Below are 16,433 nucleotides of genomic sequence, written 5' to 3'. Positions count from 1 at the left end.
AGCCTCCTTCCAGAAGCGACGACCACGGAGCCCCGCTGCAGGCGCCGCTCGCGTGAGGCGGCTGGGGCAGGAACGCCTGGGGACCCGAGGAGCGGGGCGCCGGGCATCTAAATCCACTTCCCGCTGGCTGGGACGACGCTGAGCGCGCGGCCCCTTTAAGAAAGTTGTCCGGGCGAGTTCATCGAAGTTTTAAAAGTGGTCGTGGAAAAGGGAAACCGGGAAAACGAGAGAGCGAGAGAGCCGACGAGGGGGAAAGAGTAAAAGCCCTGCCAGTGGCCGGCGCGCCGCAGCCCGGACCCGGGCGAGCCCGTAGTGGGCGGCGGGGATTGGCTGCGCGTTCCCCCGGAGACCGCGAGGAGGGCGGGGGAGGGGGCTGGCCGGGCCCCAGCTGAGGCCGGTTCCGGCCCCCGCCCCCCGCCACCGCCCGGCGCCCGCCCCCTCCACCGGCGCCCGCCCCCCGCCGCCGCCGCCGCGGGCGCACTCGCCGGTCGCAGTGAAAAGGCGGAGGCTGCGGCCGCTCGGGCTCGGCTCCGGTTCCCGGCGCTTCCACCACCGCACCCCCTCCCTGCCTCCTGCACCCGCCAAACTTGATGTGACCCCCGCCCGACGCGGCGGCTGCCCCTCTCACCGCCCCGCGCGCCCCCCACCACCACCCCACCCCGCACCCCCCGGAGCGCACCGCTCACCGCGCCCCTTCCCACCTCCCCGTTCCGCGCTCCCTTCCCCTCGACCTCCCCCTTCCCCCCTTCCCCCCCGCACCATGAGCAACCTGAAGCCGGACGGCGAGCACAGCAGCAGCGCGGGCACCGGCACCGGCACGGGCTCCGGCAGCGCCCTGGAGGAGGAGGTGAGTCTGCGGCCCCAGGACGTGTCCCGCGAAGGTGTGCGCGGAGGTGGGCGGCGGAGAGGGCACCTGGGGCCGCCCGCGTCGTTCGGGGTCGGCCTGGCATTCGCTCCAGGCGTCTTCCCGCCGCTGCCCTTCGCCCCGGGAGGAGCAGCCTGTGTCCGGCGGGCGGGGGCGTGCGGCCTGGACTGCCCCGCCGGGCGGGCATTGTTTCTCGGTCCTCCCGGACTCGGGGCGGGCCGCGCGCGTTCTGCCGTCCGGGGGTCCAGTGGTGGGCGAGCCGGGCCGGGCCGCCCCGCGCCTGCTGCCCGCTCGCCCCGAGCTCCCCACCCTTGGCCCGGCTCGCTGCCCTCGGCTGAGGCGCTTCTGCCGCATGGCCGGGACTCCCGCCTCGGCTGGTAGGAACCGAGAGGGATTAGCGCGGCGGGCGGCACCCAGGCTCAACTTGCCTTTCCCACCCTGACCCCTCCCGTGACCTTGGAGGCCTGGGCCGGCCGGCGGCACCCACATTCGGTAGAGCTGTGGTCATCGTGGGCGCACTTTCCTCACAGCCCCAGAACCTGGGCAGAAGAGTCAGCCTGGAATAAGGGTTGGGAAAGAGATGACTAAAGACAGTCTGCCCCCCGCGTTCTCCTTCCGCCGGTGGCCAAGCTAGGACCTCAGAGCTGGCCTGGGCAGGATTGTGTCGGGAGAGGCGACATCATCTTGTCCGTCGGCCATGTGCTAAGAGGAGGGAGGATGAGGCATCTTCACAGAACCACCAGCAGCTGGGAGGTTAATGCGATGGTGAAATCGGGGAGGTTGTGGGGTGATGGGAGGGTGGATAAAAGCCTTGAAACTATCAGCGACTTGGGGACGGGGAGCTAGGCCAGAGAACTGGTGTGGAAGGGGGGCAGCTTTCCCAGGCCCCTCGAAGGGCCTCTGGCTTCTGCTGTGTCACTCCCCAGCTGAGGGACCCTTCCTGCCCCACCCTGGCATGCCCCCTGTCCAGGAAACCCAGGGCCAGTTATCCACCCCAAGCTCCTTTCCCGCCTGATATGGGGAGAAACCGCACAGTCTCCTGGTGGAGATGGTATAGCTGCCTCCTTCCAGTTCAGGGGCCCAGTCATGCTGGGTGTTTGGTGTAGGATAGCGGTGGAGGACCCCACCCCGGCTAGGCTGGGTGCCCCTCTGCCAGGGGACGATGGAAGGGTCAGTCGACACTTCCCACTCTAAGTTCCTCAGAGGCTTGCTGCCCACCAATGGCAAGACATCTTGAGCATCTAGGTCGGAATCCCACTTAGAAGAGAGGCAGTTACACAACTCTTCAGCCCGAAGGGTGTGGCAAGGGAGGGCCTGACATGTCCAGTGGTGGCTGGAGTGCAGTGGGATTGTTTCAGCTCCCCAAGGCCTTGTCTCCCTTGGTCCTAATGCCACCAGGCCTTTGCTTTTGAGGGGCTTAACTCTATCCTGACTCTGTCTGGTTGTTCAGAAACTCCCCTGAGAGTTGGGGAGGGACAAGAGGTTGGCCCATTTGTGTGTATGTGTGTGGGGGGGGCTCCCTGTGACTGAAATTGGGGGAGGGAACCAGTCTCCTTTGGAGCTGTGCAAGAAACCAGAACACCCCTTCTGCCAGAGGCTGCTTCAGCAGACTTATATAAAAGTGCCTTTTCTGGGAGAGAGAGCAGGCTCCTCAAAGAGTGCTATCTCTGCTATACCTACCCTGGGGGCTGAGGTGGGCTGCAAACACCATGGCAGTTCAGGGCACCTACATGACTGGTGGCCACCTAGCGGCACAGGCTTGTGTTCAGCAGAAGTCTAAAACTAAGGGCTCTCCAGTCCAGTATCTAAGGTCTCCAGGAGCCCAGGATCTGCTCTGGTCAGGTAAGGGCAAGGGTGAGCTTTCCCCCCTTGCCAGCTTTCTGAAGAATATGCTAAGATCTCTGTGTTGGAGCCACCACTTTGAATTGGTGATTTGGGCTGAACCTGGACTCCTCCCCCTCTGGTTTAGATGCCCCCTAGGCAGTCAGTTCAACAACCATCAAGAGCCATCATTCAGGAATTTTTAGCAGTGGTGGTTTACTTCCGTGGCTGACTCAGGCTAGCTCTTCCCAATCGACTATTGGAAATTAGCTGTAGCAAGTCTGTAAAAAAAAACCGAGGAACCCTACTGTCTGCTAGGAGACCTAATTCCTAAAGGAGAAGAGAGTATATTTTCGTGGTTTGTGGTCTGGTGTCAGTGGAGTTGCTTGTTCTCTTAATCTGCTTTGATTAGCTTTGGCTCTCCCTTTTTACCTGCCCTACCCGTGGGGCTTAACCCATATCATCAACATTAGATTCCTTTTCTGGACTAAGGGTTGGGGGTACAGGTAAAAAGGCCATAGACTGGGAGGTGAAAATTACTTGCCAAGAGGCAATGTGTGAGGTGGGATGATAAAGGGACATTAGGGCATGGTACATTGGTGCTGTGAAGGGGTTAGAGGTCAGACGGCTCGGAGTTCTGCTTAAGTAGAAAGTTGTTAGATGTGTGGGGATGGAAAAGGTATGTGCAGAAGTGGGGTGGCAGGGACCATGGAGTCACATGGCTTGCTTTGGTAACTCCCAGGAGTTTGCTATGTTGAAGCAATGTGGGAAGGTGCAGATTATGAAGAGCTGGAGATTATATGGGAAGGGGAAGAATTGGCATTTTCCAGCCTCTTGGGAAGGAGATGAGTTTAGAAGCTTTGATACCCTCTGAAAGCTAAGGAGGGCAGCAGGGAATTCAGGAGCTGGTCGGCAGGAGGGTAGCTAAATAACCTGTTTCAGTCTTGAAACAAGTCTAGAGGTCGTACCACAAGGTCTGTGGTGGTGATGGAGCTCCAGAAGGGAAATTAAAGCAAATGAGCCCTGCCCAGGGTAGGCTTACATCGAGGCTGCCAGGCCAGTTGCCAAACCCCGGACCTAACCATGTCCTGTTTCAGTAGTTCTGGGCAGATGGCTAAATTGTCTTAGATGATCTCTGGGAAGGATATGTGTGGTTTGAAAGCATATTCTATATTTCGTAATAAATACTAAGCTATTATAACTTTTAATTGGAGCTTTCCCTGGGGAGAGGATTTTTTTGATCTTTGGGTTGGGGGGAGGCACAAGTTTCTAAAAGTTGAAGTTTTATGCCAGCCTAATGATGAACTGTAGAAAAATAAGGGTTATGGCAGCTGGGGGTGGGGGCAGCTTGGTCAGTGGGTCTCAGCCCCTCCCCACCCTCTCACCCCCATCTCTGCTTGTCCATTGCATGCGTTGTAGCTGGGTCAAGGTGTTCCTTGCAGGCCTAGTACCCCAGGGCCCATCATGAAGTCCTCAGGGGGTTTTCTGAGCACTCTAGATGAGTAGGAAGGAATGGTGGAGTCCACTGTGTGACTGGGCACCTCTGCTTCTCTTTTCTTTGCCATCAAAAGCATTTGAATGAATCTGGAACACTTGGGGGGCTTCCATACCTCTGGGCTCTTACCTAGAACCAGTATCCAGGTAGCCTGTAGTAGGAGGTGAGGCTCCCCTCTCTGCTGTGGGTTACTGTGGACATTTCTCATCTGCTTAAACAAAGCAAAGTCTGTTTTTGTTGTTGTTGTTACATTGTTTTGTTTTCATTTTTTTTTTTCAGAATCTGTTTTAATAATAGTAAACTCATATGTTATTTGTGCCAAGCACTATTCTAAGTATTTTACCATTTTAACTCATTTAAACTTAGCTGTACTGAGAAGCAGGTATATTATTATCATCACCATTTTATAAATGAGGAAACTGAGGCACATAGAAGTTAAGCAACTCTGATATAGCTGTTAGGAAGTAGAGTTTGGGTTTGAACCCAGAGCTTGTGCTCTTTACCACACACTGTAGCTACTGCTCTGTTTTATATTAGGGCTTTGGGGAAGACTTGAGGGTGGGGGAGGAGAGGACTTTGCAAACAAAATTTTTGAGGGTTGAGCTTTGGGTGTGCCGGGGTCCAAGTAGAAGTCAGAGACAGGCCTTAGGCTAGTTTCCTTGGGGTCGGTGGCAACCCCAGACTGGATGACAGGAATTGTCAGCCCCTGCCAGGAGGAGCATTTTATCACAGACGTTGTTTAGAATTGCAATTGCGTGGTGATAATAAAAAACAGACAGAGTCAATTCTGTTATTATTCAGATTCTCTACAGACAGTTTATTTTATTATTGTTACTGTTATTTTTTTTACAAACAATAGATTTGCTGCAACATGCTCTGGCTCATATTAATTGATTTAAAAAATTTGACACATTTCAAAAATATGCTATAATGAGTCTTAAGACTGCGTACGACCATGATTGCACAAAACCATAAGATATGAACCCACTGTCTGGATGGCATCCATTGAGTACACCCCTTTTTGCTGTATTGGGGCTGGCTGCTTTCACCCCTCCCCTCCCTTTGGTACCCCACTACTTTGTGCATCTTATCAAAGAAATGGTTCTTGTTCTAAAGTGACCGCCTGTCATTTTGGGAGACGATTCTCTTGGGCCTTCTGGTTCCCTCCTTCCCTGCGTCCGCCAGGTGGGCAGCCTGACTAGTTTGCCCCAGTGAGATGTGTCTTCTGAATCCCATTCAACGTGCAGACATCCTGGTGGCTTCTCTTTTTCACATCCCTGGTGGGGCTGATGAGTGCTTGTAGTCGAGGCAATACATGAGCTGCAGATGCCTAGCCTCTGCTTTGCTCTTGTGCTCTCAACCCTTTTATCTTATTGGGCTTCTGGACAGCCCCGAGATGTAGAGATGTTGTCAGTCCTGCCTGGCCCAAGGTTACCCAGAGCTGAATGAACCCTTTGGTTACCCAGAGCTGAAGTGGGTTCTGGCACTGCCTGGTGGCCTCTGTTTGGCCATTGGTCACGGTTAGTAGCAGCATCTGGTGCTTTGATGGTTCCTCTAACTGTGGCTTCCCCAGTGAGGTTCTCTGCTCCTGGCAAAGCCATGAGGCAGCAGGGCTGAGCCTCTCTCCGGCGCTTCAGAAACCACATTGCCGTGAGGTGAGAATAACAAACCACTCACAGGCTTCCTGTGCCAGAACCCCTTCCGCTGCCTGCCCAGGGCTAGCCTGGCCACCCAGCACATCCCATCCTTGGGTAGAAAGAACAGCGTGACCTCAGGGATGTGTCAGGGTAGACGGGTACCCGGATCATTGGCGCCTCCCTTCCTGATGGGTCCAGGCAGGAAGAGCCCACTGGCAGATCCGCCCGTGCTGAAGGTCTCCAGAGTGCAGCAGGACCCGGCGTGGTGGGGAGGGTCTGTCTGGGCCCATCTGCCATGGCGTTCAGGCAGTCACGGCCGACTGAGCAGACGCTCTTTGCTGTCACAAGCCATCAAGGCCACCCATATGGTTCTCAACAGGCTTCTGACTCCCAGGGAGAAGGGCTGGTGCCTAACCTGGACCAGGCTGTGGTAGGAACGTCTGGAGGACTTAGCCTTGTGGTCCGTTTTTTGTGGTTAGCTAACCTCCCCTTCCCCAGATGCATCTTGGGCTTTTATGGAGCACTGGGGAGAGGTTACTGGGATAGGACCTGAGACCATTTTTGAGAACTCTTGTGGCAGGCTGTGCTGTCCACTCCCCTGCCCCACCCCCACTTCTACCAGTGTGGTCCCTGTTCTTTATGTAGCTACCTGGAGGCACAGCTTGGGGTGGAAGGATGCTAAGTTGTTTGCAGCAGGGGAGCTCCAAATCAGAATCCTGAAACCAGCTTCCATCCCTAAACAGAGACCCTCTTCCAGCAGAAATGTCTCCTGTCAGGCTTCACCTGCCTCAGTCAAGTGATGGGCAGGTGTGTGTGTGTGTGTGTGTGTGTGTGTGTGTCCTGCTGTGTGCTTACACTGGAATAGCATTACATGGTTTAAGGGTTGAGGGCATTGATTTGGAAGCTGTGGGGTGGGAAGGAGTGTAGGATGCCCCTAGCTCCATGCCTCAAATCTGGTCCTTTCTATAAAGGTGGCATGTGGTGTAGGGTCAGCTGTTCCCTGGCCAGGCATGCAGGGCAAGCAATAGATGGACGCTAGCTCATCGCACCACACCCGAAGCACAGGGGGGGGTGGATGATGCAGAAGGAAAGAGAGCCTTACCCAGGAGCCCTCCATCCTGGGTCCCCCAAGAGCCTGCCACTCAGAGTTGCTTCTCAAAGCCAGGCCTTGGCACCCACCCCTGTCTGGAGCCAAATGGAAAGCAAGCCCCCCGCCCCTCATCCCATCTCCTCTCCCCGGCTGTGCACAGGCTGCGCGGTCCAGTTAGTTCACAGTCTGGTTGGCCCCGTTTCCTAAGTGAGGTTTCGATCAGTGCACACAGGTCCGGGCCTGGGAGACTAAGTCTTCTGCTGGAGCCGGGGGCCTGAGGCCTTCTCACGTACCGCTTTTCTACATGTCGGGCCCTGTCTCTGCCTTTTGAAAACTTGTCACCCCAGCTTGGTTCCCCCATGCTTGCCTCCCCCACCACAGTCACGGGGCCCCTGGGACACCCCATAGACTCTGCAAGGTGTGTCTACTCCCAGGCATCTAGTCCCTGAGCCAGCTTCCTTCTCTAAAAAATGGGGCCCGTACCTGCTCTGCCTGTTTTATCAAAGGACTGTATGTGTGAAAGGACAGGAAACAACAAAGCGCTGTCCAGAACTGGGCCTTACAGCCGGCAACCCCTGCTCCTGTGTGGTTTGGAGCTGTACAATAAACAGACCCTCAGCTGGGACTTCACACCAGGTAGGCCAAGGGTGATGTCGGCAAGCGTGGAGCGAGGTGGCCGTCCCAGATGGGCCTGCCTGGGGGGAGCTGGGCTGGGTTCTGGCCTGGGTGGCTGAGCAGTCCCAGAGCTCCTTGGGGCGGGGGGGCCTGGAAGCACGTCCCGGGGTTCTGGACTGTGTGTGTGTCCTGCTAGGCTCGTATCCCCTGCCTGGCTGGATCTTGCTGGCTCCTTTCGCTGTGTCCTTGTGCAGTGCCTTATAAGTCCCGGGTCTGCAGCCCATGTCACCACATTCCATCCACCTCGCGTCAAGTGGCCCCACTCAGAGGGACTTCTTTCCCTTGGGAGGGGTGAGAGCAACCTGCTGGTGCCAGCCTCCAGGCAGGACCCAAACCACCTCCCGCTGTACGCACGCATATGTAAAAGAAGAAAACGGCCCCTGAGATCTCTGCATGGGCCCAGTGTGGTTGCGCTGACATTTCTGCCTTTCTCAAACCCCCAGCCCCACCCCGGGACCTGACTTCTGACACCCTGCCCTCTTACCTGCCCTGCTTCTCTCTAGTCCCTTCGTCACCCCCTTCTTTGCCTTCTTGAAAGAAGGAGGGCATTAAGCTCTGCACAGCTGGAGCACAGTGCCCAAGCCTCATCCTGAGACTCAGTCACCGCCTGTTTGGCTGGTGGCAGGGCTGGAACTTCAACTCGGGCTTCCTGACGAGTGGTTTGAAGCTCTTTTTCTAATCTCGTCAGCAGGCATTTGCTGAGCAGGAGGCTCTGAGCCTGGGTTCAGTGTGTTGTTTCTCAATGGGCTCTTCTTCCCCTTCTGGGAGCCAGTTCAGATCTGGGCAAGGTGATGGCTGATACACATTTAAAAATGACGTTTCAGTATTTTCACATCAGGAAAGTTGTAGACTTTATAATTGCAGACTTTAGAGTTGCAGGAGGCTGCAACTCATAAAGCCCCATAGTCTGGGTTGGTGGTAGGTGGGGTCATAAGATGCTAAGAGGGGGACAGACTGGACTTCTGTTGGGACCTAGCTCTAGCGGCCTGGCTTTGGGCCACGAGCTTCGTGGGGTGCCTGTGGACCAGCTCTCCTGTCCAGGATGCACTGGAGGCCCTGCTCCAGGTCCCCCACCCCACAGTCAGTGGGACGCAAGGCTGTTTGTATCCAGGGGCTGCTTGTTGACAGCCTGCCTGGGTGTCTTTTTGTGCCCTCTCTAGTAACTATCTGTTTTAGGACTAACCACGAGATCACCTGGGGACCCGCCCCTGACCTGCCCCCTGCCCCCCCCCCCCCCATGGAGGACTTACTTCCTTTGGCTCACGCCTTCTCCCAAACTTGCAAGGGCCTGTTTCTGCCCCCTTTATGCAAAGGCTGAAGGGGCTTGTTCCTGGGCATATAAGGCTGACCCAGCGGGGCCTTGGTGGGGGGCGTGAGACGGAGGGTTGTGGCTCGGGTACTGGTGTTGCCGGGGCAGCCCCTCTGTGCTTGATGGCCGTGCACAAGTCACTGGACCTCTGGGCCTTGGTGCCGTCGTCTAAAAATAAGGTCTCTTCCAGCTCAGATGGTCTCTATTTGGGTTGCTGCTGGGGCCTGGGAGTCCGGGAAGGATGTGGGAGGGGCTCATAAGAGGCTTGTTTTTCCCTTTTTGGATTTCCCTCTTTTCCCCACCCTCTTCCCTAAGTAGGATTTCCATCCAGTTGACACCGGAGCTCAGGCTCAGCAGCCGGGTAGCTGTGCCTCACGAATGGATTGAACTTTGTGAAGGAGTGGCCAACTGAGACAATTCTTCCTCTCCAGATTGAATTCTAAATTAGAGATGCTAAAGGATTGCTGGGAAGAATCAGTGCTTGAAATTTGTTTTTATCTCTTTGGTAGGGTATGTCTTCTCAGGTTCCAGCCCTTATGGGACAGGTATTTACCTGGAAGACACAAGTCTGCCCCAGGAAAGACAGTTGCCTATTGCGTTGATGGGATTTATCTGGGGCTGGGAAGGGGCGGGACCAAGAGTGGCCTGGTGTTTCCCGCCTCTGCATCCTTTGTGGAGGAAACTCCATCTCTTGGATGGGCTGGAGCCTGAAGCCCAGGGGTGTCCTGTCTTGAAGTTTGCAAGGCTTAGGGTTTGAAGAAGGCAGAAGTTAAAGGATAGGAGTTTAATGTCTGTGGACTTCACACTCTCTTTTGTTTATGTTTTTAAAAATTTTTTTTAACTTTTATTGTGGTAACATATATAATATTATTTCTCATATCACTGTTTTTGAAAGCAGTGTTTGCCTTTTCCATGTCTAATAAAAACTAGCACTTAAGGAGTCTGTCCTGTTAGACACTATATCCTGCTGCCCCCTTAACTGAGATGTTGAGAGTTTAATGCTTTGTATGAAGATCTTATAAAAAAGGTGGGTGAGTTGGTGCTGCAGAGCCTCAGCAGCCTTGGTGGGGGTGGGGTGGGGGGCACACCCCTGAGCAGAGCGGGCCGAGCTGTGGCCGGGTCTCTGACTAAGTGGGGTCCTCCTCACTGGCCCTGCCACCCAGTCTTTTGCTCAGCTGCCTTCCTCTTGCAGAGCACCCATCTCCTTGGCCTCTTCCACCAACCCCAAACCCCAGCTCTTTCTTGCTCTTCCTTCACCTCAACCTCTTGTTCTAGAAGCCTCCTGGGTGGCCTCCCCTGTCCTGTGCCATCATGACGCCTTGCTGACCACTGATCTGGGTTCTGTCTGTCACAGGGCTTCCCTGTCTGCTGTTGCCCTCTGGACAGGCTGTAGGTTGACCGAGGTGGGAGCTGCCTCTGGTTTCTCCCCAGCACTCAGCGTAGCGCCCAGTTCAGGAGAGGGGCCCCACCGAGCTGCTGACTGGTGTTACCCCATCGCTCACCCACTTGGCTGCTGCAGTGAGCCAGGCCCAGGAGGGGCCTCAGAGTCCCCGGTGTGAGCTGGGCCCTTAGAGGGCCCCAGAAGGAGAGAGACCTGAGCAGCAGCCCAGGGAAGTGGCCTTGCTTGGGGGCATGTGAGTGACAGGCCTGCCCAGGGGATGTCCAGGAGGAGGGGGAGGTCCACTTGGGCTGATAGAAAGGGGGTTGAGTGCTGCCTGGAAGCCTTTTGCACAGGAGCCTGAGTTTGTACCATTAGGCTGATATCTTGGGTATAATGATCGAATTCTTCCTGTGGGCTTTTGCTTATATTTTTCAGGAGGTCTTTAAATAAACGTAAACTTGTTTGAAGGAAGATCACTGACCCTTTGATGTGAATGAGCTTGGTGGGCACTTACCCCTGGGCTGGGGAGGGCTGCAAAGGAAGGAGAAAACCCTGGATGTGGACCTGACGCTGACACCATTTCTGAAGGAGCCAGTCACCCCCTGTCCCTCTTCTCCCAATAGTCCTCCTTCAGCGCCCGAGCCTGGTGCCTTGTCCTGCATGATTGTCAGGAGGAGGCCTCAAGGACAGGAGGGGAAGCCACTTCTTCCTGTGCCTGTGCTCAGAGGGGACCTGTGTGGAGGAGGTGAGGAGGGGTTGTTTGGGGGTCCCCGGTACTGGGTCCAGCAGTGGCTGCAGGAAAGAGCCCGAGAACTCACAGGTCCTTCTCTGGGGGTAGTCAGATGTACAAATAATTGAGAACGGAGACGTAGACAACCCCAGGTAGGCTGCCGGCAAGTGACTGCCTGTGGTGTGTGGACTTGGCTGAAGGGGGCAAGACCCCTTTCCCCAGGGCCTCTATGGGAACATCAGGCTGCCAGACCTGGCTCAGGAGCCTGCAGAGCCTGCAACACAGGGGCACGGTTGTGCCAAGGCCAGTCGGTTCTCCCCGGCAGGCCTGGCACAGACGGAGACTTCCAGCAAGGCCACCAGTGTCTGCTTCTGACCTGCAGGAGTGCCGCACAGTCTTGTCCTGATGCCCTGTCTGGGACGCCACCCTGACTGAGTTCCTTGTCTTTGTTAACTTAGTGCTTCCAGTAAGTTCCATCAGATGAGCCATTCTTTCTTTCAGTGGCTTCTATGGATTCTTCACCCAGCAGTGGGGTGCCTTTCTCCCCAAGTACCCATGCCCCACCCCATTTGAAACTCACCCTCCTGCTGTGATGAGGGTCTGACTGCAGTCCTAGCAGTGTCTGCTTAGTTGCCCTGAAATGACCATTTTAACGGGGCTGAATTTGCTCCTGAGTTTTTAGGACAGGAAGGATATAATCCCTGTGGTCACCTGAATACTTCTGCAGAAACAGTGAGTAGATGGAAGGAGAGAGGGGCCTTGGTAAACAAGGGTAGTGTCTTCTAGTAGTTTGGAGATGGTGTGACCGACTCCTTTAATGCTCTCTTCTAGATACTTCAAAGCATTTTATGTTGATTTATTGTAGTAAACTTGTGGAACAGGCAGGACAAGGATTTTTTGGTGGACCTTTCCACTTTGGCATCACCCAGCTCAGTCTCCTCATCTGTGAAACAAGAGTGTTGAACTAGCTGATGTCCATGGCACCTTCCAACTATGACATCACAGGCATTTGTACACCTCCCTTGGGGAAGAGGAAAACTCAAGCCATCTTGCCCACCTTTCCAGGTCCACTTTGACCTGGACCCTGTCTGGCCTCACTAGGCAACCCTAGTAAATGTGTGGTTCATGGTACCTTCTGGTAGGTGAGACCCTTGTGCAGGAAAATGCTGTGATCACTGAGCCCTAAATGAAACCGGCATTTTGTTGAGTCTCTCCTCTGTGCCGGCAGAGTAGGTTGCACTGTCTATCTTGGAGGTAATGGTATCCACGTGAACTAAGGTTGAGAGATGAAGCTGCTCTCCCAGAGAAAGAGGGAAGCTGGGATGCAAAGTCTCACTAAAGCTTGTTCTGTCTTCTATTCACGGTGTCACTGTATTGCAGGCCATATCTGGTCATCTGGTTGAGTTCTCTTTTCTGGAGGAACTAAGGTGTGTAGAGATGGGGAAGGTCTCAAACATCGACCCTAACTCTCCATCCTGAAGGATCATGTGGTCACTTACCCGGAACCTGGAATCGGTAGGGCTGGGGTGGGCTATGAAGGGATAGGAAGCAGGAGGGTGGGTGGGCTGAGTTCAGGAACCTCTTGTCCTCCCAGATGTAGCTGACCATCCCAGTAAGCTCATGCTTCACTTCCCACCCCCACCCCCCACCCCCCACCCCAGAAATGCTTTGCATTTTCTTCTTCCTCTTCTTTTTTTAAAATTTTTATTGATAAAACCAAACAACATACAAACACGAACATTCTTAACATATGAACATTCCGTACTTGGTGTGCAATCAGTGGCTCACAATATCGTCACACAGTTGTATATTCATCACCACTATCGTTTATTAGGACATGCGTTTTCTTGTTCTGCCCTGTTAGGTCATCTGTTCTGTCATCTAAACAAGTACCTAAAGCGGGGACTTGGCCACTTGAGTAGATGTGTGGCGACACGTTACCCCCCCCACAGGCCCAGGTGGATGGCTGGTGGCACAGATGGCCGAGTCAGCGTCTTACCAGCTCTGCTACCTAGAGAAATAAGCTACTTGCCCTGGATAAGTCACTGAGCCTTTCTGGCCCTTGATTTCCCTGCCTGTATAATGGAATAGGCAGGAGGGACGTCATCTGCTGGGATGGTGAGGACCAAGTAAGAATCAGGAGAGTATTTGGGGCAGAATTCCTTGTACCTGGTGACTTTCCAGTGAAGGGCAGGGACCCATAATTACGGTGACCTCAGCTTGGGTGCTCTAAGATATAAAAGATGGGTGCTGGGAACAAGGGAAGGATTCCCTGAACTCATCCCTCAGTGCCACTCCCAAGTTGGAAGCTGTGCTGAGAGCATGCCCTTTAAGGGTGCCTCTGAGAAGGACTGGCCAGAAAGGAGCCATTTGAGGGTGGGTTTAAAATTAGCCTGGGTGAAATGGGTGGCCCCTGGGGAGGAACTGAGGCTGACGTTTCTATGGGGCTGCTCTGAGCTTTCGTCTCCTGAATGACCCAAACCATGCCCCGCCTACCAGGGAAGACAGAGGGCGAAAGGTGTAATGGCCAGTCCAGGCCTGGCAATGACCAGCTGACGAAGAGAACTAGCCTCTGGGGCTGGGGTGGGGCAGACCCTGAGCTGCTTGTGGGCTTGGGTGCCTAGTCCTGTTCTACGGTCGTGACAGACATTAGCAGATCCTGTCTCCTGGCCTGGGTGAGCAGTAGGAGATCTGGGTTTTGAGTGCCAGGACTGCTGCCTTTGCAGAACAAGCTGTGCGATCTTTTTTTTTAATTTATGTTCTATAATTTATTTTATTTTATTTTTATTATTTTTATTATTTTTTAAATATATATATAACAAAAGCATTCTTTAATATATGATCATTCCATTCTATGTAATTCATATATATGAAATTCCATTCCTATATAATCAGTAACTCACAATATCATTGCATAGTTGCATATTCATCATCATAATCATTTCTTAGAACATTTACATCAATTCAGAAAAAGAAGTAAAAAGACAACAGAAAAAAATTCATACATACCATGCCCCTTACCCCTCCCTTTCATTGATCACTAGCATTTCAATCTACTAAATTTATTTTAACCTTTGTTCCCCTATTATTTATTTATTTTTAATCCATATGTTTTACTCATCTGTCAATAAGGTAGATAAAAGGAGGATCAGACACAAGGTTTTCACAATCACGCAGTCACATTGTGTAAGCTATATCATTATGCAATCATCTTCAAGAAATGTGCCTACTGGAACATAGCTCTACATTTTCAAGCAGTTCCCTCCAGCCTCTCCATTACACCTTGAATAACAAGGTGATATCTGTTTAATGCGTAAGAATAACCTCCAAGGACTCTGGAATCTCTCAGCCACTGACATTTTATTTTATTTCATTTCACTATCCCCCCTTTTGGTCGAGAAGGTTTTTCTTAATCCCTTGATGCTGAGTCTCAGCTCATTCTAGGATTTCTGTCCCACGTTGCCAGGAAGGTCCACACCCCTGGGAGTCATGTCCCACGTAGACAGGGGAAGGGTGGTGAGTTTGCTTGTTGTGTTGGCTGGAAAGAGAGGCCACATCTGAACAACAAAAGAGGTTCTCTTGGGAGTGACTTTTCAAGCTGTGTGATCTTGAGCAAGTCACTTTTGTTTGAGTGTTTATGTATAAAATTCAAGAACAGAGGGGCCTGTAAGGGCTTGGATGGTTATACTTGGGAGTCTACAGTTTTTGTTTAGCCCACTCTGGAGAGTCAGCTATGCCATTTTCCCCAGATGTTGCTGGAAACAGGGCTGGGCTTGAGAGCTGAGGATACAGAATGTAGAAGCTGCCAAGTGCTATGAACTGTAGAGAATGTTCACTCCACGCTGGGGAGCAAAGGCAGGTAAAATGGCATGTCTGACGAGGGAACAGCATTGCCAAAAGGGCAAGAGGCATCTTGAATGGAGAAAGATTCCTGTATCTCTCTGCTGGGTATGAGCAACTTATGTGGGGAAGCTTATCCTTACCCATTCTTTTTTTTTTTTTACAGAATATGAAGATTTTATTCCTTATTCCAGGTTCTTCCGTGTCAAATAAAGCTGAATTATGTTGTTTAAACAAACTGGCTAGACAGGTTAAATTAGATAGTGTGCTACAGAAAATTTAAATTTTGGACAAAATAAACATCTCTTCTTTTGGTCTCACACAAAAAAGGTTTTAAAACACAGCCAATATTATCTTTTTTTTTAAAAAAAAAACAAACATAGCATACAAACATGAACATTCTTACCATATAATCATTCCATTCTTGGTATGATCAGTAACTCACAATATCATCACATAGTTGTATATTCATCATAATGATCATTTCTTAGAACATTTGCATCAATTCAGAAAAAGAAATAAAAAGAAAAAAAACCACATATACCATACCCCTTACCCGTCCCTCTCATTGACTGCTCATATTTCCATCTACCCAATATATTTTAGCTTTTGTTTTCCCCATTTTTTATATACCCCTTATCACTCTTTCATTGATCACTAACATTTCAATCTATTAAATTTATTGTAACATTTGTTCCTCACATTATTATTATTATTTTTCGCATGGGCAGGCACTGGGAATCAAACCTGGGTCTCCGGCATGGCGGGTGAGAACTCTGCCTGCTGAGACACCATGGCCCGCCCACATTATTTATTTTTAATCTGTGTGTTTTACTCATCTGTCCATACCGTAGATAAAAGGAGCATCAGACACAAGTTTTCATAATCACACAGTCACATTGCAAAAGCTATATCATTATACATTCATCTTCAAGAAAAATGTCTATTGGAATGCAGCTCTGCATTTTCAGGCAGTTCCCTCCAGCCTCTCCAATATACCTTAACCAAAAAGGTAATATCTATATTATGCGTAAGAATAACCTCCAAGATAACCTTCCGACTCTGAAATCTCTCAGCCATTGACACTTTATTTTGTCTTATTTTGCTTCCCCCTTTTGGTCAAGAAGGTTTTCTCAATTCCTTGGTGCTGAGTCCCGGCTCATTTTCAGTTATCTATCCCATGTTGCCAGGAAGGTTTACACCCCTGGGAGTCATGTCCCATGTAGACAGGGGGAGGGCAGTGAGTTTGCTTGTTGTGTTGGCTGAGAGAGAGAGGCCACGTCTGAGCAACAAGAGGTTCTCTGGGGGGGTGACTCTTAGGCCTAATTTTAAGTAGGCTTAGCCTATCCTTTGAGGGGTTAAGTTTCATATGAACAAACCCCAAGATGGGGGGCTCAGCCTATTGTGTTAGTTATCCCCACTGCTTGTGAGAATATCAGAAATTCTCCACTTAGGGAAGTTGAATTTCCCCTTTCTTTCCATTCCCCCAAGGGGACTTTGCAAACACTTTTTTATTCACTGTTCAAATCACTCAGCTTACTACATTCTTTATCAGCCAAGGTTGGGTTTCATTGTGTGGTTGAGAGTTGG

General features: G+C 52.0%; 1 protein-coding gene and 1 long non-coding RNA gene across 4 annotated transcripts in view; one reads left to right on the top strand and one right to left on the bottom strand.

The window, feature by feature from the left end:
* The first annotated feature begins 760 nt into the window (after positions 1-760).
* Positions 761-16,433, top strand: part of RBPMS2 (RNA binding protein, mRNA processing factor 2) — a 29,113-nt gene continuing 13,440 nt past the window's right edge. For 2 of the 3 annotated variants that reach the window (XM_077128210.1, XM_077128209.1), the window contains exon 1: positions 11,029-12,141. In XM_077128210.1, coding sequence (XP_076984325.1) covers positions 12,118-12,141 — 24 coding nt within the window. In that variant the 5' untranslated portion in view covers positions 11,029-12,117. Of the gene's footprint in view, positions 848-11,028; positions 12,142-16,433 lie in introns of those variants that run through there. The other variant, XM_077128208.1, reaches the window with a different exon arrangement.
* Positions 7,239-9,154, bottom strand: LOC143656256 (uncharacterized). Its single transcript, XR_013162438.1, has 3 exons — positions 8,834-9,154; positions 8,068-8,378; positions 7,239-7,864 (listed from the first exon to the last, which is right to left on the bottom strand). It is a non-coding gene; the product is annotated as an uncharacterized LOC143656256 (long non-coding RNA).

The sequence above is a fragment of the Tamandua tetradactyla genome, chromosome 14 (assembly GCF_023851605.1).
Source record: "Tamandua tetradactyla isolate mTamTet1 chromosome 14, mTamTet1.pri, whole genome shotgun sequence".
NCBI lineage: Eukaryota > Metazoa > Chordata > Mammalia > Pilosa > Myrmecophagidae > Tamandua > Tamandua tetradactyla.
This window is presented reverse-complemented; position numbering and strand designations above follow the sequence as displayed.